The sequence below is a fragment of the Opisthorchis viverrini genome (genome assembly GCF_000715545.1).
Source record: "Opisthorchis viverrini unplaced genomic scaffold opera_v5_671, whole genome shotgun sequence".
Taxonomy (NCBI): domain Eukaryota; kingdom Metazoa; phylum Platyhelminthes; class Trematoda; order Opisthorchiida; family Opisthorchiidae; genus Opisthorchis; species Opisthorchis viverrini.
In genome coordinates this window covers 38,568-65,421 of record NW_008752338.1, presented here as the reverse complement: position 1 = coordinate 65,421, position 26,854 = coordinate 38,568, and the positions used below count along the sequence as shown (strand labels likewise).

The window sequence follows — 26,854 nt, the reverse complement described above, 5'->3', positions numbered from 1 at the left end:
GCCGAGCACGATCGAATATGTCAGCCTTGGTATCAGGTAGTTCCTCGTGATATCCATTCTTTGATGCGGCTTCAACGGGGCACGCGTCACTTCTTCGAGCAGTTTGAGCAGGTGCTGTCGGTGGTTGAAGACCCCTTTCCCCTTGGAGGTGAAGGGAATGCCCAAATATGTTACAGTGTCTGTCGGACCCAGAGGAGTGATTAGTTCCTCGGCAAAGCGAAATGGTTCGACTGAGACTGCTGTTGTCCGATGTTTCCTGTCCCCACAAATAACCATCACTTTAGTCTTTCGGGCGTTTATTTTCATGCCAGCTCTTCCCAACTCGACCGCAGCAGCTTCAAGCTTCTCTTTAAGGCGTGCTTGACTTTCTGCACACACGACCCAGTCGTCAGCGAAAGCAAAACCATCTACTAAGGTGTCGTGGAACTGGTATCCCAGTTGCGGCATCGACAATCCAAGAACCTCATCCATTGCCATAATGAATAATAATGGGGAGAGTGGATCTCCTTGCCTCACACCTCTGTGGCAGTGAACCTCGGAACTGGGGAAAACTGCTACAGCATTCTCATAGGACTGTGCGATGTATCGAACTAGAGGTGACGGAGCTCCAAACGCCTTGGCAGATCTGACGATTGTGTCATGCGAAACCGAATCGAACGCTTTCGAGATATCGACACCCATTTAACAAGGCGAAGGAAGTCAGACACAATTTTAACACATCAGCGGTTGGGAAAATTCCCATTAACTTCGTCTGACTCCTGGGTTCTTGTCCTACTGCAGAATGGCGTCTACGCAAATGTCAAAGCAGTTGACTTACGACCAGGTCACGTAACTTCTTGCGGCAGCAGCCATGTTTTTTTCTCAAAGAAGCACCCACAGTTTGACCAGGTTTCCGGAGATAGTCGTTTGGGGTAACCGAAGCTCATGCCGACTGGACTGATGTATGGCTGACCGGTTAGAAACCAGACGGCGCGCTTTGATTTGTCAGAATATACTTTTTGTCTGAATATACTTTTTATAAAGCGGATGGAACAGAAAGCCGAGGACCAGTATGGCAGTTGTGACATACAGGACCAAACTTACTTGGTTTACTTCCAGAAGTTTGAATACTGAGCCAAGCCATGGGCTTGCAGCACAGTTGCTTCATTCAGACCAGGTTTCATAGGCTTCCTGACAAGCATTGAGACGCCTCTACCGGACCGAGTCAGCATTTTGCAAAGCCCTTCAAACAATAGGAAGGTTACTTCTAAGGTTGCTGAAGACTCTTCGACAGTCCATGGCCTGTCTCGCCCTTCTTGGGGTTCATCAGGTGAGCGGCCTAGTAAAGTACATCCAGTTGCTTACGGACCTGATAACAAGAGATTTAGCTGGATTTCAGGTGAGTCTGCCGTCAAAACCAAATTGGTATGCATAAGTCGAATATAGGACACGCCTTTTTCGACCAAATCATGGATTTCTTAGTGTTACCGTGCGGACCCGCCAGAATGCCTTGCAGGAGAGGAAAGGAACTATTCAAACGAGAATAATGTGAATGTAAGCTTTCAAAATCCTGCAACCACGTACGCATAAAATCTTATGACTGAAAGATATCAGTTTGAAATCCTGGACGGTCAGCGTTATGAGTGAGCCAAACTGGTATAAGCCTTTTGTTCGAGTTTCAAGAAAGAACAAGTGTGAACAAATGTGAATATTAATTTTGTAATTTGCTTCTGCATGTATGAATCGTAATTTGCAAAGAGTAGTGAGAGCGATTCTGATTGGTTCGAACCTAAGGAATCCAATGATTAACTAGATATTACTATTATTATAAGTATTATTATTATAGATATTACTATATTACTAAATAAATATTACTGTTGTGCCTTGTTCGAACCGTTCGAGACACCCGTGTTGACTGATAAGACAACCTGAGCGAAGGTCAAGTTTCCGACTTCACTTTCTGTGACTCAAAAGATATTACTATATTACTAACTAAATATTACTGTTGTGCCTTGTTCGAACCGTTCGAGACACCCGTGTTGACTGATAAGACAACCTGAGCGAAGGTCAAGTTTCCGACTTCACTTTCTGTGACTCAAACACATAGAGTATGTGGCAGAATTACGGGAGTAACAATATTTTGCATCGCTTCTTCACTACTTCCGGATTAACTGAAACTCCTTCTGGTCAGTCAGTGGAGCACACCATCGCGATTTACGGGATGTTTTGAAGGAACTGACCTGCGACCAGCGAAAATTGTAAAGGATGTTGGACCACTGACGGGTGCCATCCTTCCACTGGAGTTTCCAATGCTATATTCATACCGATCCACATGGAAAATGCTTCCAGGAATTTCCCTGAGATATTTCAGCTGAGCGTCAGGATGGTCTTGTGAATGGTTTCTTTTCATTGCCAACCACATCTGCAGTGTCGAACAACTTGAACCATTTTTTTCTGCGCAACACGTTTTGGTTTTTGCTATCTTATCAGGCTTCTTCCACAGACAGCTAGAGATTTCTGACTCCTAGTCCACAACATCAGTACAACAAGTGGTCGCTGACAAGCCTGTCCTTTCCGTATATGTGCAGAAGTTGGCCGCCGGGTATGAATCTACAGCAAAATTTGTTCATCTAGAGCACTTCTCACTTAATCCCCTGACTGTTATCAGCTCTTCAGCTGATGATACCAGCAGTATACACTTTCAAGGAGTAATCACATTCAGGCAGTAACTCGTCAGACAATCTCGTTACCTTCGATGTTCCCATGAGTCTACTGACACACAGCACAACCGAATCAAAACTCAGAGTTTAAGTCCTCTACAACATGGACTAACTAACTTTGCTTCTTTGTACACTTACCTGATGTTTTGCAGATCAGTCCTCCGAATGATTAAATTCATTTGGCGGCTATTGAGGCGGCTCTCACTTTTTGCAACACTACCGCTGTAGAATACGTTTATTGCATGTGTCAAAATTCCGGCAACGGACTTTTGATCCCTTTCATCACCTCCCCGGTGATCGTGCAGTATACATCCGGTACTTCAACTTTGTCGTCCCAGTTTTTAAAATGTTGCTGAATTTGGTCGTAATCGCGCAGCGAAAATGTTCAAAAGTCTTCACACTCCAATGAAAATTTAACAGTGCTTTAATCGACACGGAAGTTTTGATTTACTGGAACTGTTGACTTTGCTGTTGAGTTGAGGCTTATGAGTCCGAAATATCTGTGATTGGGATATTTAAAAAACTTCTAAGCTAAGCAATGAACGTCGTGCTTGAAACTTTACGCGTTGAAAACCAGAACAATCATAAACTGGCCGCGAACATCGCTACTTTGCCCAGAAATTTCCGTCGCGTCATCACAGTTCGCGTAAAATCCATTATATTCTAAAGTTCTTCGTTATCCGGCCAATCCCATCAGACTATTAGCTGGTTCCCACGAACAGATCCTTTGCCGTTGTCAGACAATTTATTAGACAGAAAATTAATCAGAGCAAACTCAAAAACTACAGCAGAAAACGATTTCTCAATTGCTGCTGGAACTCCCACGCTAAACCGGAAACAGTTATTTGGTCAGAAGTTGATATACGACAGATGGAAGTTCGCTGCTGCTCAATAAAAGGAGCCTGATTGATTCAATTCGGTATCATTCCAATAACTAGGGGACGTTGTAATAATCTAATTTCCTATGCAGTTAACAACCCAGTAATCGGTTCCCAGTTAAACCGTAATACCGTGGTTTTAGTTGCTAATATATCAGAATTCCAACCAAAAGCAGCCACAACACTGCGCCCTGTGGTTTCATAAAGCTGGCTACCACGGAATTTACAGTTATTTGTTGCTACTGCCTAAGAGTGAGTAGTGTAAAGCGTAGCACTTTCATCAGCCAACTCGTCCGGCCTAAAACTGGCTCCATTCTCAACGTCCATTTCCGATGGTCACAATTTATGTTAAACATTGAAATTTCTTTTTGAGGATGAAGCGCAAGCAGTTTTTCGACAAATGAACTTTTCGGACAGATTATAAGTTGTTATGTGAAATTAAAAGAAACACTAGGGAAGGTTTATCAGAGTGAACAAAATATTTTTCTTCTTGACTAGGGAAGGTTTATCAGAGTGAACAAAATATTTTTCTTCTTGGGAGGCAGAAGTCAAATACAGAGGCATCTTCATCAGCGTAGGTGGATAAATGCTGAAATAACATTTTTCCGAACTCTTAGGAGACAAAGAAAAAATAGGGATTCAACTTTGTTTATGAACCGAAAATATTCACACAAGGACGGCTTTGGACCAAAGTGACATCTCAGTAATTTAGTGGCATTGTATTTCGAATGGTCTGACAGTAGGTGGCAATGGTCAGTAGACAAAAGACCAGTTGAAATAACTGGACAATATAAGACCTTCAAAAGGAGAACCATGTTAGTGACCAGTCAGCTAAACCGGCGGGATCATCTTAACTACCAGGGAGTGTCAGTCTGGACAAGGCCGATGACTCGATTAGAACAATTGCTATTAGGGCGTTCTTACTGTGGAATCAAAAGGAGGATATTTGGAATCTTGCAGCGATCCAGAGCCTACAGAGGACGAGTGAAACTTCCGGCCGTTTCTAACCGTCACTTGTACGTAATCTCGGTAATATTTATTGGAAGAGCAACTTCATGGTGCTTTAGATCTGTTGTGACGATTGAGCTACATGTTGTCCCTCTTTTCAAGCTATCAGGAACTTTCGTGTAGTTTAGCCGTGATAATCCTACGGTATCCCCTGGTGGAAAAGTACACACCACCAAGTTGACAGCGCAAGACTCTGAGCTAGATTGATGAAAGGACACCCGGAGGGTTCGAGGAAATCGGAAATTTCCTACCGTTAATTCTAACGAGATTTTCTGAGGAAGTTAGAAGGAGGCAAAGTACAAATAAGCAAGCGCCTCTTACCGATAGCCTCCTAGAAGTTGGATATACAAGAATTGGTTGCCTTCCTTAAAGACGTATACAAAACATATTGCGCCAGTGAGGCAACATATAGGTACTACATGCTTTGTAGAGGAGACACAGACGGTGTACCTAGATAGTAAGATGTGGAGGAACATAGAGTTACTTCCGGACACTTCACTTCAGCATAAGCGTTTAATCTAAATATGACAAGAAAGCTTCGTAAGCAAGCACTATAATTCACGGTATATAAACGTTTTAGGCACCCCTGAGTGTAGAACACATTCAAGTGTTCAGAGAGACACGCAACCCATTTCAAGAGACCCCGTCGGCGATAAGTTAAGTGTACTGCCACAGTGTTCTGTCAACTGAAATTCAGCTAGAACTCTCATTGCACTGTTCTTCAACCGAATGCGCTTTATGAAGGCCGTCTCACGTTTCAGATGGAAAGATATTCCACATTCAGAGATGCTTTCCTTCATATGATACAACTCACAGGTTGACAGAAATTCTGAACAGCCGTTATTTAGGCCTGATAGAAGCTCGTCTGAAAACTGAAGTGCTGTTAAATGGAGACTCAACCGAATTCAACAAACCATCAGTGACTTGCTCTTAGTTGTCACGTCTCATCATACCATCTGTGGTTAAGTGAGGAATCTCTCAAAACTCTCCATTACTGAAAAGAACATGTGCGACTATTCCAATGGACTTCTTAGCTGATGGCCTGGCAAACCCCATTTAACTTCTAAAACGGTACCAAGCACAACTCATGGGCGGGGGGTTTTCGAAATAACGCCTGCAAAATGCTTTAAAGCACTGTGAAATAGACTTGTTACTCAACAGAATGCATCAAGGAGTGACTAGCTTTTCCACCATCATCATTTGCAATAGCACCAGAGAACATTGGTGACGCATTGTCATATAAGCATGTCAGATCATTTGAACAAAGCCTCAAAACGCAAGGAAAATTGGGTGGAATGGGAGAACTAAGGCCAGTCTACAACCTACGAGGTGCCTACACCTCCACCACTCAGTCAGACAATCTGGATAGAAGCTGACAGCATGAACGCCACTGACACCGGTTAGCCGTATCCTCGACCAAACACAGTGAGGGGAGTCCCATTCAAAAAGGCGAACAGAGACTAAACCAACCCAACCTTTCGCAACATTTTTCATTCACTCCTATCATATCATATTCTATCCACCTCTATGTTCCCACCACGAAACAGAACACGTTTTTGGGCGGGGTGTAACTCTGTACGCATAAATGCCTTTGTTCTATCCACCTCTATCTTCCCACCACGAAACAGAACACATTTTTGGGCGGGGTGTAACTCTGCACGCATAAAACGGCTGCCTTAGTTTACTGTGTTAGGCACTGAAGTATTGTCTGCTTACTCAAAAATGTATCTCCACATTCCGGATTTGCTGGTTCCAACCAATTCCAGCTATAGCTGTAAGGCATCGGTGGTCAAAGACCTGATGATATTTCATATCCTCCATCCGAAGTTACTAAGTCTCGCAGCCGTACAGCGATACAGCCCGCACTGTAGTAAATTGTACGCGTCCCCAATAGGTTCTGCAACCGTTCCGTACTCATCCGGGGCCCGCCCAAACACTAACCATGGCTTACCAACATAGTTTCCTGGACAATCGAAAACGCACGCATGGCGATCCCCCATCCTGCTACACACTGACAACGATCCAAACTCGTAATAAAGGATGTATGTAGAATTCTAATGCGCTTTCTGATGCAAACTAGGACTGGGAATGAGGAACGAAAGAAAATTCACAGTGGAAGAGCAAAATGAGAAAATAGTGCGTAGTGTCAGCCGAGTACAGGGTAGTAGGGATGACTGACAAAGTTCAAATGAGCTCTACGGTGCTTATGCGCGGAGATATCCGGGGAGGGGTGTGGGAAAGAGATCGAAAGAGTAGGAGATTCTCGTACAATGGCGCATTTTGGTACATATATAAACACAAATACAGCTGCAGTGTCTGAACTGCCCACTTGTCTTCGGCCTGTGTGCATCACATTAAAACAAAGTCGTTCAAACAGCTGGTGGTGTTTTCGGAGACCCGAAAGTACTCATGTATATCCTAGTTTATTAGCCTGGTAATATTGTTGTGAAGTTGACTACAAAGAGCGTTTTCGGAGTGAGCAGCGGGGTTTTTTCAATGTTTTCACTGTGAGTAGATTTAACACAACTGGTGCAAAACTGCGGTATTTGGACGGCGTTTACTGAAGCTGAGCTTACTGGAGAGCTCGCGGGAAGAACTGCAGAGCACAGGGAGCGAATAATGAAGGCCTAGTGTACAAGTCCACGGGGATGAAAGACAGTTTGTCTGGAGGCAGAGTGGGATGGGATTCGTGGATAAATGCGTATAAGTGTGGACACGGCAGAAAAAGTAATGGGGCAAGAGATTTTCTTTGGGTTGTGTATGAGTAAGTGGCAAAAATCGTGGAATTTTTGGGTGAACCCAGTTCACCTTTTGGGCGATTTGGAAGCGGCAATCGGAGCGATGTAGTTTGGCTCTAGTAGTCAGCTGCTTTTATTGATTCTGCCAGGTTGGATGACTGGAGATCCAGATCACATATAGCCGAACTGGAAAATGAGGAACAAATTTGATTTTAAAGGGTTCAACGACCGAAAGTGATCGGACATTAATAGAGCACAGAACTTATTGATGATAGCCTCAAATTTATTTTGTTTTTGTCAATCATGGGACATAATGGATCATCTACAGAGAAAGCGAAAAAAGATTGTTTCGTTGCGGTGGGCCCACAGCGGCACCAATAGAGCAATGAACATTCCATTCTGTGATCAAATTGCACTGAACTTCTGACCATTCGTTATGAAATTTTCCCTATCGTGCTCGCTCCAGACCACATGGATTAATCAAATTAAGACTGGAACACTGATTTCTCAGCACTGTTTTTCCGTTTTCCCACACTAGGAATAAGGATTTAGAAAACGTTAGTCAGAAACTCTACCATGCACATTGGTTTCTTATCCCCTCACATCCACCTTTCTGGTCTTCCCGAAGTACCACAGATGTAGAAAACAGGAGACGTTGCAGTGTTCCAGTTATCAAAAAAGATATGCCTCGGGAAGACATCGCTTAGTTCTCCAATGGTGATATCCACAATCCGGTGGAGTTCAGATAAAAACCAAGAAAAGCTGTTTGAGCTCAGAATGTGACAACTAAATGGTGCTGAAAAGCGATGCTCGACACGGCATGCTTTCCACTCACGCTTTCTTCAGAAGCCACCTAACCTGATAACCATACGTTTCTTACAAGGAAACGGAAAACGGCGAGAGCGTGTTCGGAGTGTAACTTCCTGAAAAATGCAGTTCTACGGAAAGGAGGAGTGCCTCGAATACGGGTTGGTCTTTTGGATCCTGCCGAAATACCTAAAACAACCGATATGATCCGACGGATGACACGTGATCATACGGATAGGAATACGAACACGTTTGCTTCCTAGTTAATTCGCTCCTGTTTTTCATGCTGCTGCAGATCCCAACACAGGATAGTAGGAAATCAAATTGAATAACTCTATCTACGACAAGCGATAAAACTGTTCCCGAGAGAAATTCGGTTACAAAATTATGCGGCTATTCACATTCGCCACGAGCAATTTCGGAAAGTGACCATTGGATTACCGGCCGGATCAAGTCTTTCTTGCATAAGTGACCCGCGTATTCTATACCGTCTCATAGTATTAAGGTAAGTGCTCTTACCGTTTCAAACCCCCCACCCCATCGAACCACAGATGATCCAAAGGTTGCACTCGTGTAACGACAATAACTCTATCGCATCGACTGTGACACCCGATTGTGATTGTATTTATCACAGCCTGAGTGTAAGCAGTTTGGAAAACGAAGAAATGATGGCAAGCCACGTAGACAACCAACTGCGGTTTGGCTCACCTGACTACTGTTTGGTCTTGCTGACTCTCTACGCGCCGCGGCAAACATGCGGCGCGCCATGTCCAAATCCTCCTCGGTATTGGGCGGGCTTATTCTCCGATGTTCAAACTATAAAAACAACAGAAGGTTGAAATCGTTTGGTGATTGCGCAGATTTAAGGAGGACGACAATATGGAAATGCTCGGTCACACTTACTTGTCCACCACCTGAACGGAAGCTCCCTTTGCGAAGGAATCCAAGGACATTACTGGCGGTTTCACGTAGAATACTGGATTGAGATCCTGTGTCCGGCTGTGGGCTCGGCTGTGGTACTGACAATTGATTTTTACTGCTGTTTGTCGGGCACAGTGAGAAAGAGGTGATCAAAACTGTTAATGTCGTACAAAAGCCTCCGAGGACGGTTCAAATTCAAAATAACTGAGTAGAAATAATGAGCAATAGAAGGACTTTTAAGCCTTTCCGTCAAAGAAAAATTGACACACAGATGTAGCATCTTCACTCTTGTATCGGTTGTGAAACACAAAGCATTCAGAGGGGAGGCTAACAATCTGTGCTTGGGTTACGGATGATTGAGGGCACTGTCACACTTCGCCACACCCTCTAAAAGAGAACGATGGCTATCAAGGACGTCAGGACAGTCGCACTGGGTCCTCAAACGATATCAGGCAGCCAAAAATACTAAAAATTAATAATGCTGCATTCATTATGTAGCTACCAGTGAACTCAGCGGCCACGTAACTAGACAGCAACCTAAACCGTAGACTTTCATGTCATGCTCGTTAGTGATAATCTGACAAGTACCTCGAAGACTCGCTTTATGAATTTCAAACGCCTTTTGTACGTTGAATGGTAAAACGATTGCCTGAGAAACGACACAACTAGCCTGATAAGTTGTGTTGGTAAAAGCGAATGAACTTGTCAGAAGTGCCACTAAGGACGAAGAATGTTTATCTCAAGCTTTTCAGCTGGTGGCCAGTCTTGATTGCATGACTAATTCACATACATGTCGTAAAAAGCCGTTGATAGTTTTATGCCTCCTCCCATATATGAGTTCGCTGGGCTGTTGAATTAGCCGGGCCATACTTTTCGTGACTATTCGCATTGTGTGATTTGATTGTTTATTGGTTCTCTCTGAGGGCGTGAATGATGATTACCAAGTCATGGATCAATATTCAGTGAAAACCATTTTTAAAATATAGGTGGAATACTCCGAGATGTGGTCTTTACAGAGTGGAAGAAACGTGTATGAATCACGCAGATGAAATCTTCAATGAATTTATTAAAACAATTGTTCATTCATTCCACTGTCCGGATGCCTGACTGGTGCAAGAACGCAAAGAAGCCCGGCGCAAGAGTTTCGCATCCTGGTCTCTGTTGAGGTGATAGTTAGCTCCACTGACAGTGTTCCTTTAGGTGGGAGGGCAAATTTTATGACTACTCTCACGGGATGGAGTGAGCTGCCGTGGATATTAGTAGTCAAATGGCGGTTGGCTTTCTTTATCAAAACGCGTACCTGAGTTGGCACGCTTGTTACTTCATGAAGGGGGCTACTGCATTACCATATAAGACACTGTTCACACGTACTTTCGCTTGCTATAAGAGATATACGCACCGTAGTTCCGAATTGGGTGTTGCACAAATTGTTTTTGGTGACAGAATTAGGCTGTTATCGTCAACAGGTGTCCTAGACTGGATAGTCAGACTCCTCTTGCCGGTGTTTTTCCCCAATCGGGTGACGCTAAGATACCTGCAACTGCCCGGCTTTCCGGCACGGTGGAAACTGGACAACGATGACCTATCCAATTCGTAGTGTGTTCATAAAACTTTATCCACCGTGTCTGCTGATTGGATGACATTCAATTGCTTCTATTCTCACCGCACTGAACTATCCACACATATCTACAGACGTGATACATTGCATTATGAGACACGATACTTCTGGAGGAGACGCTACTAATGTAACGGTGGATACTACTGATGAGGAATGCGAGTAGCGTTTTCTCGTATATCTGCTTTGTGTCTCTTGAAAAGTGAGATCTATTACGGAATTTGTGGAGTCACTTTGTAGCATTTGCTTGTATTTGACCAATAGTCAGTGAATATGCAGGAACGTTCAGGAAGACGCGTTCAAAGAGAAGATGGATATTCAGTTTTGTAAACAAGATACATATGAGAGTTTTGCTCCCCTGTCCAATAGTCGTGGCCTGCCAGCAAAGGCAAAAAAGTGCTTACCACACATTTGCCAATTCCTAATACAGGCCTGAGTTAGCTCGCTCGGAGAGCTATATACCGGACAGGTGAGGGGCCAAGGCTCGTATCTTGTTGGATGTCATACACATTCATAGGTAATGCTAAATCCTGTACTGCTGTGCCTGAGGCCTTCCGGAGGTTGCGAACCGTGCATTTATGGCTGTTGATCGCGCAACAATTAGATTTGTTCATGTCTACCCAGTGTGCCTAAAATCTACGGCGATGTGCGGTTGTAAGTTCACACTGGCTAGGATGACAAAGACATAGATCCGAGCATATCATCATCATTGTCAGCTGTAATAACCACGTACTCGTCGTACTGTGATTGTAGCTGCCGCAGTTTCGTTCACCGATGGTTTGGGGGGAGGGGTGGATAGCTGCGCGTTGCAGGCGGAAGCTGATAAATTGGTGCATAAATCCAGCACTGTCAGTGGGCTGTCAAATGGTGAGGGGGTTGGAAAAGAAGCTATGCATTGAAGGCAATAGCTTGGATGCACCAGCGCCATTGAGGGCGCGACTGGGCCATATCTGACAATGTCTCTAGCCATTGATGTGGCCCGTCTCGGGGTCCCCATCCAGGAAGACGGCAATGACCAGCGCAGCTGAGTTTGCTGGTAATGGCTTTCATACTTCGCTGCCAAGTCATTGGTTGACCGCCTCTGACTCTCTTCCACTCTTCACGTGGTTGTGCGGAAAGAGCCCTTCGAGGAAGTCGGTCGACTGGCATACGCGACACATGGCCAAGTCAGCGCAACCTGTGCAGTGTGATCAGTTCATCTATCGAGGGTGAGTTATTTCTCCCAAATACCGTTCGACGTACTTCAGAATTGCTGATCCGGTGTTCCCACCAGATTCGGGCAATGCTCCGAATACATCGATGATCAAACACTGAAAGTCTTTTGACGTCCTCGGCATATCAGATACATGGTGTTCAAAATCCGGCATCACCAAGGGTATGATTTACTACTGAGCTCTAGTAGGATTGGTACTAAAAATAAATCCGTCCTGTACTTGCTGCGGACTAGTCAAAGTAATTGCTTTAGAACGGTGGACGGGAAAAACGGATGGTCACTCGGAGGATGTACAGCTGCACAGTGGTTATTCAACTCCCATCCTCTTTGCTTAGCGGGCGACCAGGTTTAAAGGCAGAACTTCCCTGTTCACAATGCTTCAATCATGAAAAGGATTTTACACCCATTGACATGACCTCGAAAACACCAGATGTGAAATCGACAAAGGCAAAGAACTTGAAAGGGCCAACGGATATCATTTCTCCACAATATCTATGCTGCTCCTGTAGACTAAAATACTCACTTCTTGATTACTAAAATCCTAAATTGATTTGTTCGTTTCCAGCACTGATGTATTGCGCTTCTAAGGTAGTGAGCAGGTGTTGTCAGCGTTTGGCTATTCCCGATCATAAATCATTCAGGATGGCTATTCTCCAACTAACAATCAGAATTTTTCCATCGATCCAACCATGCCCACTGCTCTCTCGATGAACGGTAAGGCAGGGATACTAGTGAAGACCGAGCAGAGTGAAACAACACTGAGATGTCGACCTGTAAGACGTAGAGAATACGCCCGATGCAAATGTTTTTACTAAGAATTAACTACTGAATTTAAATCACAGTAGTAAGTTCGTAACTCGGGATGAACCCTCGGACAGTGTCACCGGTGTCCCCTTAGCGTTTCAGATCGCCAACCCAAGAGTATGCGCAACGATGACGGTCCAAGAATCTCGAATAAACCCAACAATGAAAAAAATCGTCCGAATTCCCAGTCTCAGAGGTTCCCTTCAATCCGGCAGCATTCAGTACTTGCAATAAAATGGAACGGTAACAAAGGAAGTCACTGATCGTGGCCTGCGAGGGACCGTCTTCTTTATGAGTGGTAGCCGGGAGCACACTCAAGCACGATGCTTCTGGCGATCACTTTTTATGCGAGCTAGTTTGTGAAACAAACAATGTTCTAAGCCATTGTAAACAAACTAGTCACGATACAACCCGTGAACATCGAGTCAACGACGAAGGAGGGACAATAAAAAGCCTCTCTCGCACTCATTTGTCAAGCTACGGCAGGGTGACGGACAGTGGTTGCACTAAGAATGATCCTTTTGAAGTTAATCCTCCATCTAGAAGGCCCAAAACAGCCTCGTCCAGTAGCCAGGATCAAGCTTGCCCCTAGAAGAGAAGCCACCTTTGGTGGTCTCGCCTGGTCAAGAACAGTGTAAGTATATCAGACCGACGGTGTGCAGTTAGAAACCCGCGGCACCGCATGGAAGACAGTGAAAACAAATTAGCAAAACATCCTCCAGCTAATGTGGAGGGTATCGTTTGAATAGCTATCTTAATGTATAGGCAGATCACAGAAGGATTTTCTCAAAGCGATCATGACATATAAGACAGTTAGGCTTTTGTTTATGTTGTTCCCGACAGCGTGAAATACGGAGAATGTTCTCAGTATGGTTATTTCTAAGTTTTTAAAGAAACCCTAACTTTATAAGTGTGAGGATAATAAAATTTAAAGTGTGAACCAGCTTATATGATCACAACAAGCCAACCAGTCATACTGTTCGCAATTTTGTATGCAGTAGACCCTGAAGACAAGATATCAGGCTTCTGCACGTGAGATTATCTCCCTTCTGTTTGGCCTCACTATAAACGTTGCCTGATGGGGATCACCTGTTTACTCTTCGGGTGGGTAGCCTTTGTTCGAATGGAGACCCGTTGGGCTACAGAATATGCGTAAAGTGAAGGGGGTGTTGGCCACACGCATAGGGGACTGAAAAGTTTCAACACCACTGGACTCGTGGAAAAAGTACGCTCAAAAGCACGAACATAACAAAAACTGGGATGAAACAAACGTGAAGGTAGCTCAGACAGAACTAAAATACTACCTTATCCAGGCTCACATCACTCGGTATCCAAACCGCCTGTCAGTTCAGGCGTCACCGATTGGAAAGCAAACCGAACAGAATTGACGGTTTTGATTCATGCTGTTTCTAATAAACATATTCGTGAACACTTCACAAAAAATCAACCTATGGGAACCGGTTAACATGCTGAAACACAAATGGAAAGACACAAATGGTATCCATAATCATAAACATTACATTTGCCTGGATCCAACACGCAGAAGTCGAAGCAGTTCATGCGAGGTGAACATTGGCATTGAACTAGAGTGTACATGCGCAAACCGACTATCCTGGACATGCGACCAGGGTGACCGGTCTCGATCTAGTCTGATACCATCCTTAGTCACTCGGGTATGGCGTTGCCTCGGTGGTGGCCGTATTGTTTCTCTGTGTGAAGAAGACCTCGGCCAATCGAGTCCATTGTCTGCACCAGGCAGCATGTTGAACCTCTCTGAATGCAACGAATCAGGTGGGATTGAAGAGAGTCTCCGGATCGATATACGCTGGTGTGTTTTTCGTGCCTGTTCAGACAGACTGCTAATAGGATCATAGAATACGTTGATAACCCAATAAGCATGCGTGATACAAGGTCATGCAAACAGAACAATGGTTATGTATTAAAAAAAGTTCCTCTAATTCATGCGGATTTTAAACATTCTACTTGACTCAGCGCACACTGCCTCCACAAAATGTCTCAACGTCAAATCCGGTCAAACTAAGCTGCAGCTGAATCTCACTGAATTCCAACCTTAGCTCAAATACCAGAAGCTTGCGTCATCATTTCAGCGCCTATGCGAATGTAATGAAGATCGAAAGATGGCATCCGCCAACACATTAGAAACTGTGACGCTCTGATTTTTAGGGTACCGCATCTTGAGGACAGCTCGAGGGTCAGATTTGTCCATCACACACTCACTTCCTACTAAAAGCCACCCGAATGGAGACAAGTATCAAATGTAATGAAGATCGAAAGATGGCATCCGTCAACACATTAGAAACTGTGACGCTCTCATGTTTAGGGTACTGCATCTTGAGGACAACTCGAGGGTCAGATTTGTTCATCACACACTCACTCCCTACTAAAAGCCACCCGAGTGGAGACAAGTATCGAACAAGAGACCAATAGTAATAGGGAGCAAGCCACCCAGTTGGATGTTAAACGGCAATATTGTCGGTCCCTTCAACACTCTGATGAGTGTGACTATAACGGTCAGCCGACGGAATTTTGTGGTTCTTTCAAGATTACCTCTTAAGTGTCCGGGAATGTATGACCATTCCTTCTCATCCATGTGCTTAAACAATAAGTGTATTGTCAAATAAACATACAAGTGCGTAGTGAGGGTACTATGTTATCATTTAACTAGCTGCGTCATTCAATGAAGAAACATGCAAACAATGAAGACAATGCAGTGTAATCCCTACTCGCATGCAAGAGGCAGAGGGAACCAGAGATGAACCAGTAACACTCACCGTGCAGCCTCAGCCTCCTTCTCTTTCTCCAACAATGCCATGACCGCAGGATGAGCTGTCTGGCCAGGTTGAGCAGGAAAACCAAAGTTGTTCATCCGACCACCACCTCCATTCACATGATTGATTTCCAAGCCTTGACCATTCATGAGAGGAACACGGTAGCCCCCACCAATCAGAAGATCTTGCTTGTCCGGGTCACGTTTGCTCGAGCGACGGCGAGTCCACTCGGTCAAGGTGCGACCAAATATACCACCGGCAGTATCGCGCTAACGGGTGGAACAAGTCGGGTTGAATCAGACAGCAAATGCGTTGTTGTTTACAGTTTTGTGACATTTACAGATACACAACATAAATCGACGGGTTAATGGACAGGCATTCAACGAGACGGGTCGATCGGGATCCCCTTTGCAGCTCAAAAGTAAGGACTTCAAATTTTCTGCATTTGGGGACGCCCAAGTGTGACCCAAAATAAAGCTAGTTCAGAGTCTCGATTAGGATGCATTTCATAGTGTCTTTTTAATATTTCAGATATCGCCATCTCTCCGAAAACAATGTGCACCATGTATGGATTTACAAACACTTTGAAAGATGATTCTTGCTGGTCAAAAAAGTCAGGAAACGCTTTGCGTGTCAGGAAGCAATCGCTCAGTCGCCCTAGCTTCGTTTCATTATGCAATCATTCGAAATGGTGGTGCTAGACCGCTTTAAGGGGGAATTACTAGCCTTACTTTTTGGATTCGTTAACACTGCCAAGGCATTGAGAGGCGGAACGCTAGGCAAACACGTGTTTTGAGTGATTTATCTTTTGGCGGGTAGTGATCACACATGGATCAATTACAGTGAGACAAACGTAGGGGTAGTCAAGATACAATTAATAGTCAGGGGTATGTGGGAGATATGGTCTGGAGTGTGTTGTTAGTTAGGAGGTGAACACTGGGCCAGTTCGGCTGAAGGGATTGAAAAAATCTCCACTGTGAACGAGATTCGGGAGAGTCGGAGGGCAACAGTCCCAGAAAATGCGAGATTATGTAATCTGATCGGTTTTCTGGCACCCGGTACATGATCCCCGATCCAGTGTCCTGATCAGCGACGTGCACCTTATCGACCAGGTAGGCTAAAATAGAACTTTGGTTCCAGTGGCGAGCTACTTTGGGCGGTGTTCTCTGGTCCGCTTGGACAAGTGATGGGCCGTACGACCTACACTTGTGCCCACTCGAATTCATAAAGAATCATCGCGGATGTCAGCAGTGGCAGTTCGCCTCTATTTTGTACGCGCGCAAAAGGACAACATGGCTAGCACGCGGCTCTTCCTGTCCCTATAACTCTTTTACCGTAACTGGCTCACTTGCGCCCACACATGATATGTATGTATCGACCAGAAGATGAATCACTGAAAACAATTTATCGCCTAACGATCCCATTTCCAACATCCAGGCATTCACGATGAGAAATTTGATCTAAATCAGGTAGCTTTCTGCAAAACATTCCTACTTACCTTGTCCGCACCCCGACGACGCTGAATCTCGTCACCTGTCAAGTCTGAGGAACAACGTCTCGGGAATCCTACAATAGTGGGTTGGTGAGGCATAGCGCGATCGCCGGCCTGTGAAAGAAAAGAAGCGATGACAGGTACATTGTTTTCGACCAACACATGGCTCCCAAAAAGGTGGGATTCAGTATCCACAGTTGTAAACCATTGTCTAATACTTACCATTATTTGTGGAATATAACGAGTGTCTTTTTGTATCATTTTCTTTTTCTGCCATTCCCGGAACCAGTTTTGTATGAGGAAGGTTGCGTAGAATTTGCCGACCGTCACGACGTCACTACCTGAATGAATGAAAGGCGGAAAAAGAAATTGTACTGTAATTATTCGAAGCGCTAGAAGCCTAGCATCATAGCCTGACCAGTGCTGGGATAGATTAGCGGTCCGTAGTTGAAGATGTTGGTTGGTGTCCACTGGAATCCGTAATCTTTCAGCTCGGGACAAGTCAATTTCTAGACAGACCATTGTGGAAAGTCAAATTAACCTGAAAGAAGACGATAGTACTAAACGCTGTCCATCAAGCAGATCCACCTGATGTGCACTCGCCTAACTGGATTTCATGGCCAGATAGCCCCCCTCCCTGGAATTACAGCACGACAAACAGGTGAACACATTCACTTGTTCAAACTTGATTATTCAGGAGCATCCAGCGTGTGTTGATGGGGTGATGTTAACATGCTCGCATCGCGTGTCACATATCCGCAGTTCAGATCCCACCATGGCCAAGGACATGTACTGCTGCCGAGTTTAGACCTTCCCCTTGGTGCGGACCAACCAGAGTTACAGCGGGACTGACCCAAGGCGAGTGACGTGGACGGGAATTTCAGTGACTCATGGCCAAGGACATGTACTGCTGCCGAGTCTAGACCTTCCCCTTGGTGTGGACCAACCAGAGCTACAGCGGGACTGACCCAACGCGAGTGACGTGGACGGGAATTTCAATGACCCCACGCATGCTTTTATGGCCATTCCACCGAAAATACCTCCCATTTCAAAAAAGTCTACCATCACCGTATATTCGGGTGATGAACCTAAATCCTATAAAAAGCAAGGTAAACAGGAAAGGACTGTAAATAAGTAACATGCACATATCTGTAATCCTTCGGACCTGTCAAGCTGGTGTGTCTGTTTTTGGAACGAAATTTGGGGTCAAGGAAGGTCTGTTGATGGCAGAACACCTTAAGGATGTACAGCTATCTCAGTCTTGTTGGGAGTCATGAGCATGTCACATTTCACAGATCTCTTGAATTGAATACTACTTCATTCGGCCACCAGTGGGTGATCGTCTGTGTGAATAACTCTCCTGATCAACTACAGATCATAAGACATGCACTCGCCAAAAGCTAGTTAGGGCAAAGGTGTTCTAAGGAGTATCTGTTTTTTTATTCGGACTCTCATTAACTAAGATAGCTTGTAGCTGGTCACAAAAGCAACAGCAGTTGCGAAACCGGTAACAAATCAATCGATTCGAAAACAGGAGAACTGTCCCATGAAACACTACTGTAATAACATTTTCCATGACCCTACTTGTTTTCGTATTATTTTGATAACCTAAGGATAAAAATGCCACAACGATAGTGGCCAGTAAACGTTCAAAATCCTCAAGGGCATATGAATTCCAGGGTTGTACCGCGTGACCCACAGGTTCAAACTACTGTAGCAACTTGGAGTATAAGAACTAGTTTGTAATTTCGAATGAGCACAGCTGTTCTCCAAGTTATCTGAACTGCCGTGGAGTGTAAAGTGGATCATCGTTCATTATGGCTCCGTAAAGTAACCATTGTTACTATGCTGATGACGCCAATCAACGCCTAATCGGCGTAAAAAAAAATGCGCTCAACACGGATGGCAAGAAACGATCCAAAATATGGGTATGCAGGGGTGCGACAAACACTGAACGTGTAACTTCACACTACGGCATTTGCTACCTCGGCCCGCCATGTTCACACCACAAGCCGAAAAGTCCACTCAATTTTTCCGACTATCCAATCCGTGCGCCGCGTTGTCACCGGAATGTGCTCACGTACGCACCTGCGTCCGACGCACGTATCACTGCGTGGGAAACGACGGACATCGCTTGCACCTCGGGTTTATGTGGCAGGCGAGTGAAGATCATGAGCCCAGTACTCCTCGACGCAACTGAGTCAGATGATCCGGGGTGCACGACACACCACTAGGAAGTGATTGGATAGACAAGGCGATGGAGCTCCAATAGGCGGAACGCTGAGTTGACGGTGAGAATGCACGGACAGGTGTGAGTGATGAAACCTATCAAAACTCAGCAACCGAACGGGATGATTATCGGTGTTCTTCGCGTGTAGCCAGGACGCGACCGTGAACCGGCACTGGCAGGACGGAGAGTTTGCCTTGGAACTTCGGTCGCATGTAAGCGGCATGACTCACATAACCTTGTCAATTGCACCGTTAGTCAGTACAGATATTCAGTGAAACCAACTCAAGCCATGCTTAGGGTTCGGATCCCTATTCTCCCAAACTCCTCACGCTTGGCCAATCCTCGTTGAACCTCTCTTGACCCACTCGTGTCAAATTAGTTGGAGCTAGCGCACTATCGCTGTCATTCCCGAGGTGGTTTTTTTCCTATTGACTTCCATAAAACGTTTTCGCCAAAATTCGACCGCCATTCCCTCAATCTCCCTGCTCTCAGTCGACGAAACTTCATCAGTGTAAGCTACTCGATCTTGGTACAACTGACTCACCAGCAGCGGGCTATTGGTCTACTCTCCTGATATTAAACTCCACGTAAAAGTAAGGTTGACAAATGTTCAAAAGCTAGTAAGACGACCTCTGCTACTTTAGAGTACAAGAACGTTGAATCAGATGGAGGAACGTTCTTTCTGTATGCTGTACAGAGTAAATGAAATTCAAATTCAGGGACTGAACGAGTATACCGTGATTTTGTGAGTCGTGATCTGCAGCGAAAAGGATAATGCCCACCAATCGTCTGTTTCCCTGGCTTTAATCAGTGTTCAGCTATGCCCTCTGAGAGAGACAAACGTGCTTACGACCTAGAAATTTCTACTTAAGGCTTCTTATCTCGGCCATCGACGCCAAGACTTCGTTTTTTTCGGAATGCCCAGTGTCAACCGCCACCAAGGCTTGTCCGGTAGCAGTAGACAAGAGGGCAAACCCCTACCGTTAGATTGAACGTGAGATTGAATGACCAGCTGAAGTTTCGTGTTTTCTTTTCTGTCCATATCAAGGAGATGATGACGCTACAAAATCTTACGCAGAGGCTAAAAAAAGTCTTTACCTGACATTACGATAATCATCTTTAGTCCGAATTTCGGTCGACGTCTGGTTGGCCAATTCCACCAACAACTGTCAATTATTTTCATAGAGGAAACTACTCACAATGTTGCTGAAACTCTTCGACAGCCCACGACCGGTTTCGCCCTTCTTGGGGCTCATCGGGTAGGCGCAGTCCCCGAGTTTCCGTCAACCTTATGTTCTACTTGAACCCAAATTGGACTGTTTTCGAGAAATACACTCATTTGCAAATCAATTTGGTTTTCACAAGAGACTCAACTGAATCTCTCGTTTATGGTATTCTACAACTGAATCTGGCGCACACAGGCCGCATCATGATTCAGTTGGCAGATATTCGAGATATCGCAGTATATTTTCATAAAGGAGACTGATGAGCCCCAAGAAGGGCGAAATTGGTTGTGGGCTATCGAAGAGTTTTCAGCAACCTTTGAGTAGTTTCCTTTATGAAAAAATACTGCGATATCTCGAATATCGTGCCAACTGAATCGTGAGGCGGCCTGTTGTAGAATATGATAAACGAGAGATTCACTTGGGTCTCCCGTGAAAACCAAATTGGTTTTCAAATGAGTATATTTCTCGGTCTCTAGTTCATTTTAAAAGCTGAATAGATAACGTCACCCAGGATTGGACCAATCAGACATTCTGCACCGTAGACGAAATGTGACGCAGATAAAAACCGCTATTTGTACAGTCGCCCGCCTGTGACGTTCTTGGTGCTCTGTTTTTTTCATTTGTCTTGCGCAACAAGTGTTGAATCGGTATCCGCAATGAAGTCGTCTGCAAGTTTCCGGTATAATTATTTTCTTTCACACCCAACTGGTCTTTTGTAGATTGTGCCGTAAAATCCTGGGCCCATGGGCGAAATGTATGCTGCCAAGTTGTGTTTTCTTTTACATTCTGAGTGGTTGGTAGCGAGATTGCGTTATCCATTCAAGACTGGTCGACATGGCGAGATGGCTCAAGTGGTTAGAACGCGAATTTACTGACCGGAAGGTCTGTGGTTCGAACCCGACCTCTGCCTCTCGACCTCCCCTGTCTAGGTTTGAGCAATCTGGCAGTATCCCGGCCCTCGTTCTTCCTTCTGGTGGCATGGCAGCTAGGCACCGAAAGGGTGTTACAGCTGACTGGTTATCTTATTTATTTTACAGCACCTGTACTGCACTACTGTGCATCCGTGTCAGCCAGTTCAACAATATAAAAGCTGTGGAAAAATACGCAAAAATCACTTGATAAAAAGTACTATGTTTTCAGGGCAGACTTCCTTTCTTGCCAGTGAAATGGGGAAAGTCATCAGTTCGCGGTCGCGCTTGGACTGCGCAAGAAGACCACCGTTTGGTTAGCGGGACAGGCAAAGCTACGCCATTCATGCTTGTCCGTCCGCGCTCACCGCCACCGCAGCACAGCCTAACTGGAGACTGATCTGTCTGTCTATCCAACACCCGACTTAATAAGATAGGATGCACCGTGCGCTCCCCCCCCCTCCCGATCGTTTGATTCAGTTGCACCAGTGGGCGGTCGTACCTAATGGACCTGATGGACAGGGGCATTGAGCCAATGATCTGCACGTGTCTGTCACACTCCACGAGATGGGGAGAGAGCGGTATCCGTCTATTCATATGCATGTGTCAGACACAGGTGCACCCGTGAACACAATCAGGCGAAAATGCGACAAACGGATTGGATGGTCGGAAAACTGAGCGCACCACTCGGGCTTTGAAGTTACGGTTGAGTCCCATGACGGTGCCAGCGATTGACACCAGAGGGAAAAGTGACAGCTGGACGACGAGAACGCACCAGGTGTTGTCAACCGATGGAGTGAAATTAGACTGGTAACATCTCCGCGGACTCCTGTCAGTGCGATGCAATGTGGCGCTCGTCTTGGTTCTTATGACCGTTCTCATAGGCGTTTTCTTGTACGTCCATGCCTACAGTCAGCGTGTGACATGCGTTACAGCTAAACTGGGTGGTTTTTCTGGTACAACGTGATTGCAAGAGTTGGGTCTAGTGAAGGTCTGTGTCCACGGGCCTGAAGAAACACTATTTGTGTAGCTTGTGGAAAGTGTCAGTTCGGCCCGCAAGGTCATAACATAAACTACTTATAAGCAAACGCATTTCAAGTACAAAATGAACTACCTTTTGGTGGGATAATCTGGTCGAGTAACTTGGGGCTCGTTCGTTTCCATATCCGTTTGATTACCAGACGCAGTTCTTCATTCAACTGATCCAACGATTTGTCTTTTTCTTTGTCCTCTGGAATTTGATACGTAGATAATATGCAAAACCATTGTGGAGGTGGTAGGTTTAAGTGAAATCTGGCCACTAAGGACAAATGATTCTCCAAACATGTACAAACTGAAGCATCACACCTGAGCTTATGAACAGACAAACAAAGCCGGGATGATTTGACCTGGAGAAAGCATTTGATATGCAACGGTGTGGCTCCTCAAGAAGAGCGTGAATTTGAGGGCCAGTTGAAACAGCAGACCAGTTGGTTGCTGATCAGGTGGCTGTTGATCTGTTCGCCGAGCTTGGCAATTGGCTTGTAAACGTTTCGTCATCAAACGAGGAGACATCATCAGTACTCAGTTGGGTGAGATCAACACTTTACAAACAGCAGACCAAACTAACAGTAGTACTAGTTAGTCCAGTGATTGAATCCCTAGTGGATCCATATCGACGGTATCACCAGAAAAAAGAGGCTGAAAGATCAAAAAGTGGAATTTCGCATCCGGATTCCCTTCGCCAATACAGAACGATCAAAGTGGATGGCCGACAACCGTTGATCGTTAGTTTGATTTCACGATGAACAGCTGACCAGACAGCAAACCCATGCAAGCAACTAGGAGACAGATGAACAAATTGACACATAGACATACAAGCGCCTCATCTGCAGAGTGACGTACCACCAGGGATTTTGATCTTTAGATTTCTCCGAACCAATGCGAATAAAGTGGCGTTGAAAAATACGGTACCATCACTGTTCAATGGCATATTCATCCGGACCAATTTCTATACAGAAGTGGAGGAAGAGGGGAAAATAACCGAGAACAAGTCAAGCGTGCATCGACAGTACAGCTACAGTGTGTGTTCAGACAACATCAGTTATATAACAAGGACGGTTAGTGTTTTCACTCACATGCTTGAAAGCCATCACATGATACTACGACTGTGTTGCCCGAGATATGCCCAAGTTCGGTGAAAAACTCGGTAGACTGGATAGAAACGGTTTCTCAAATCGGTTGTGTGTGTAGCCTGGTAATCCTACACTAGTGTTTTGATCTGGGGTGTAAGTGCTTCGGTACCTCGGGTATAAATTTAAAACGGTCGAACTCGCTGGAACTTGCTGTGGTGCACTCATGAAGAATGGTCATCGTTACACTCACATACGTCTATCAATAACCCTCACCTTCCGACGTCCTAAAGTTCCAACCAGGCTCAGTGGATGGAGTTCGAGCTTATCATGTTGAGCAGAATTGTCGGTGGCTCGATGGCTAGTCAACCTTAGAGAGTACATCCGCAGTCAGCTTGCGACCAGTTGGACGTTGGGTTGTCACTAAAAACCCGCTGATTTTGAAACGGAGATGATCAGACAACCGTGACTGAATCTATGTAGTGTTATAGCAGAGACGAAAAGTGGAAGTCAGTCCAATTATCGAATATACACTCATTTGCAAAACAGTTTGGTTTTACGAGAGACTGGAAACATCACAAACGAGAGATTCAGCTGGGTTCCAGATGAGTCTCTCGCAAAACCAAATTAGTTTGCAACTGAGCGTATATTAGCTAATTTCGTGCAATTTAGTTTCAAGTAGATTATAAGGTTGACGGAAACCCGGGGACTGCGCCTTCCTGATGAGCCCCAAGAAGGGCGAAAACGGTCGCGGGCTGTCGGCGGATCTCAGCAACCTTATGAGTAGTGCATTACAAATGAATCCAATTATGTCCAAACTGACTGGGATGGAAGCAAGTGCTGTCAGTACGAGATTCGCCGACTCCCAGATACACAGTGTGCTCCGGCAAGAATGCACTCATGGATCCTCCACAAAGTGGAGCTCGGCGGGACGCAAAAATACTTGCAACACTTGAGCGTAAGGAAAATAACATAAATATGGAAGCCTGAAAATCTCCCCACGTGTCTATTCCAAAAACGCTACACTTTCTGTACAATTCTGCAGAAGAAATTGACAAAGTTATCAACGAAACTGAGGTACATCATTCTCATAGTAATCGGTAACTGCCTCGTAAAACTGAAATCGCATCAGTAGCGTAGATTTAGCGCCACGTACCGCTCCTCAGCGTGGAACAAGTGATGCACTGTTACGCTCATTGTCCTAACAACACACCGATGATGTCTTCATGACGGGAGATGGAACTTTTACTATTGAACTGCCTAAACCAGCTAACGACCGACCATTCACAAAAGTCTCCAATAATGGATGTCCCATCTCCAAAGATATTTTGGTTCATTCGTTTACGGATCTTATTAGAAAGGTCTTACTGTGTATATGTACTGTGGCAAGGATTTCGGGTGGATAGAGACTGTCCTATAGTGTGTGTATGTGTGTGTGCTCGATCGTTGGGCTATGGGATACAGGGTATCACACTGCTGAGAATACGTCCAACCTTGTTTGAATTGATACCACACATATTAAACGCAAGAGGGAAAATGGTCACATGATGTCTACACCTCTAGAAGCAAGTGGTTCAGACTTACATGACAAGCTCTCGTGTGTGGGCACATGCTTCCGAATCCGAGAGGAGGACTTATTTTTCCCAACATCGTTACGACATCCAAGTGTCGAACTCGGCCCCTGAAGAAGAGGAATAGGAGAATGTGGATATAGCAGCGTTCTATATGACAGTCAGTTTCATTCAACGGTGCGTTGTTCATGCATAGTGTAGTTCTAACCACGTAACTAAGATGGAATATAAACCTAATGAACTTCAAAATGAATCACCCTATTGGAACAGTCGCACGATACACCAACCACTTAGGAAGTGTGCACGTTGATGGTAAGCCAAGTTCCTTAGGTCAGCAATTCAAAGGTAAAAACCGCCACATAAAACCTTCAAAACAAGGCTTCATTCTATACACGAAGTCAGTTTATTCCATGAAACCGAAAAATGTTGTGACTGTCAAGCAAGCTCATATTATTATGTTGCTCCAGAGGCGTACCGATCCACACTGCATGCTCGACACAGGGTTGTACACAATTACACAAAGGTTGTATCGTATTTACTCAACAGGCAACGGTAACTGCATCCACACTGTTATACAACAAAATTTAGTCTCCTTATAATCCTGGCCTGGTCAGAGCAACAAACACTGTACGGCTGTTTCATCTTTGTTAGGAACCATCACCGTTGCGCACCTCACGGCTATGCGAGAGGATTGGAGCTCAGGACTTCCGTGTCAGTAGTTGGAGATCATCGCGTTCAGGTACCTGTCCATCAGTGCAAACAGACTACACTTCGGCATTGCTATCCACTCAGCTAACTTCAAGTGAGCGACTCTCCGAGTGAGGACTTTGTGGGAACCGACATCGTCAGGATGAAATATCCAGTGACAATGGTGACGCCACATGTTTGATTATCAGAGCTGAAGTCCGATGAAGTCTCTCCTTTATGAACTCAAAGGTTGCCATCAGGGGACTTTCACCAGTTGGAGGTATCTGGAAGACTTGTTTTCGGCTAGTATTCGTCTAAGTCCATGTTCGAAACACGGTCACTGAGATTGGACACTATCTTTGCAACGTGGTTTGATGGACACATTCGATGTATTAAGACAGCCAACTGAAGCAGGCACGAGCACGAGTTAGCACATCATCTCTTATTGGCTGTGTCAACTTTGTGAAAAGTGCTCTTGATTTGCACACACTATCGGATTCACGGCTTGATTATGTCGGAGCATCGTCACCTATCTTCACCGTTTGTAGACTAGAATTGCACTCAACATCCAATAGTTCAGCTACGGGGAGTTTCTATTCCAACAGACGGGTGAATTCGACCCCATAAAACTCATCCACGAGAAGATGTGCCTAAATAGCGTAAGCCTGTTCACTGATCATCGCGAGTAGCGTACAAGTTCAATCCTACTTTACACATACTTGGCTTCCGGATCATAGTCGGCCCACTTTGTGACAAACTCATCCAGATGGTGGGGTCCCAGAATAGACCAATCTCGAGTTAAGTAATCGAAATTGTCCATGATAACAGCCACGAACAGATTGATCACCTGTATCGAAAGAAGTAAAAATACGGTCAGTTTTAGAAAGTAGTAGATTGAAGATCTTGCTATCAGATAACCACAAAAGTAAAACATCAGATCGTCGATTATCTCAGTTGTTTGCGGAGAATTCAGGCAGCAATTTGTTTCATCCGGGTACGGGGCTTGTAGCGACCCAGTCACCCACATACTTGACTGTTCAACTCACAGTCGCTCACTGGATCGCGAGGCTTGTCTATTTTCTCATACGCACAAACACGTCACATTAAGCTGACACATCGGACATCGATTGTCTGCACCGCCTAGTCAGCGTAGCAAC

At 45.0% G+C, this 26,854-nt stretch overlaps 2 protein-coding genes across 2 annotated transcripts in view; one reads left to right on the top strand and one right to left on the bottom strand.

Annotated features, from left to right (window-relative positions):
- T265_11964 (hypothetical protein) overlaps positions 1 to 26,854 on the top strand; it is a gene marked incomplete at both ends in the record, with an annotated part of 65,133 nt that overhangs the window by 34,347 nt on the left and 3,932 nt on the right. The window contains one exon of the mRNA XM_009178815.1: positions 15,815 to 15,931. Coding sequence (XP_009177079.1) covers positions 15,815 to 15,931 — 117 coding nt within the window. The remainder of the gene's footprint in view (positions 1 to 15,814; positions 15,932 to 26,854) is intronic.
- The window catches only part of T265_15629 (hypothetical protein), a gene marked incomplete at both ends in the record, with an annotated part of 58,481 nt that continues 38,271 nt past the window's right edge, over positions 6,645 to 26,854 (bottom strand). The window contains 10 exons of the mRNA XM_009178813.1: positions 6,645 to 7,509; positions 8,839 to 8,946; positions 9,034 to 9,169; positions 15,476 to 15,741; positions 16,971 to 17,078; positions 17,187 to 17,305; positions 22,443 to 22,559; positions 23,213 to 23,318; positions 25,024 to 25,120; positions 26,417 to 26,544. Of these exons, the coding sequence (XP_009177077.1) occupies positions 7,495 to 7,509; positions 8,839 to 8,946; positions 9,034 to 9,169; positions 15,476 to 15,741; positions 16,971 to 17,078; positions 17,187 to 17,305; positions 22,443 to 22,559; positions 23,213 to 23,318; positions 25,024 to 25,120; positions 26,417 to 26,544 (1,200 nt within the window). The remainder of the gene's footprint in view (positions 7,510 to 8,838; positions 8,947 to 9,033; positions 9,170 to 15,475; positions 15,742 to 16,970; positions 17,079 to 17,186; positions 17,306 to 22,442; positions 22,560 to 23,212; positions 23,319 to 25,023; positions 25,121 to 26,416; positions 26,545 to 26,854) is intronic.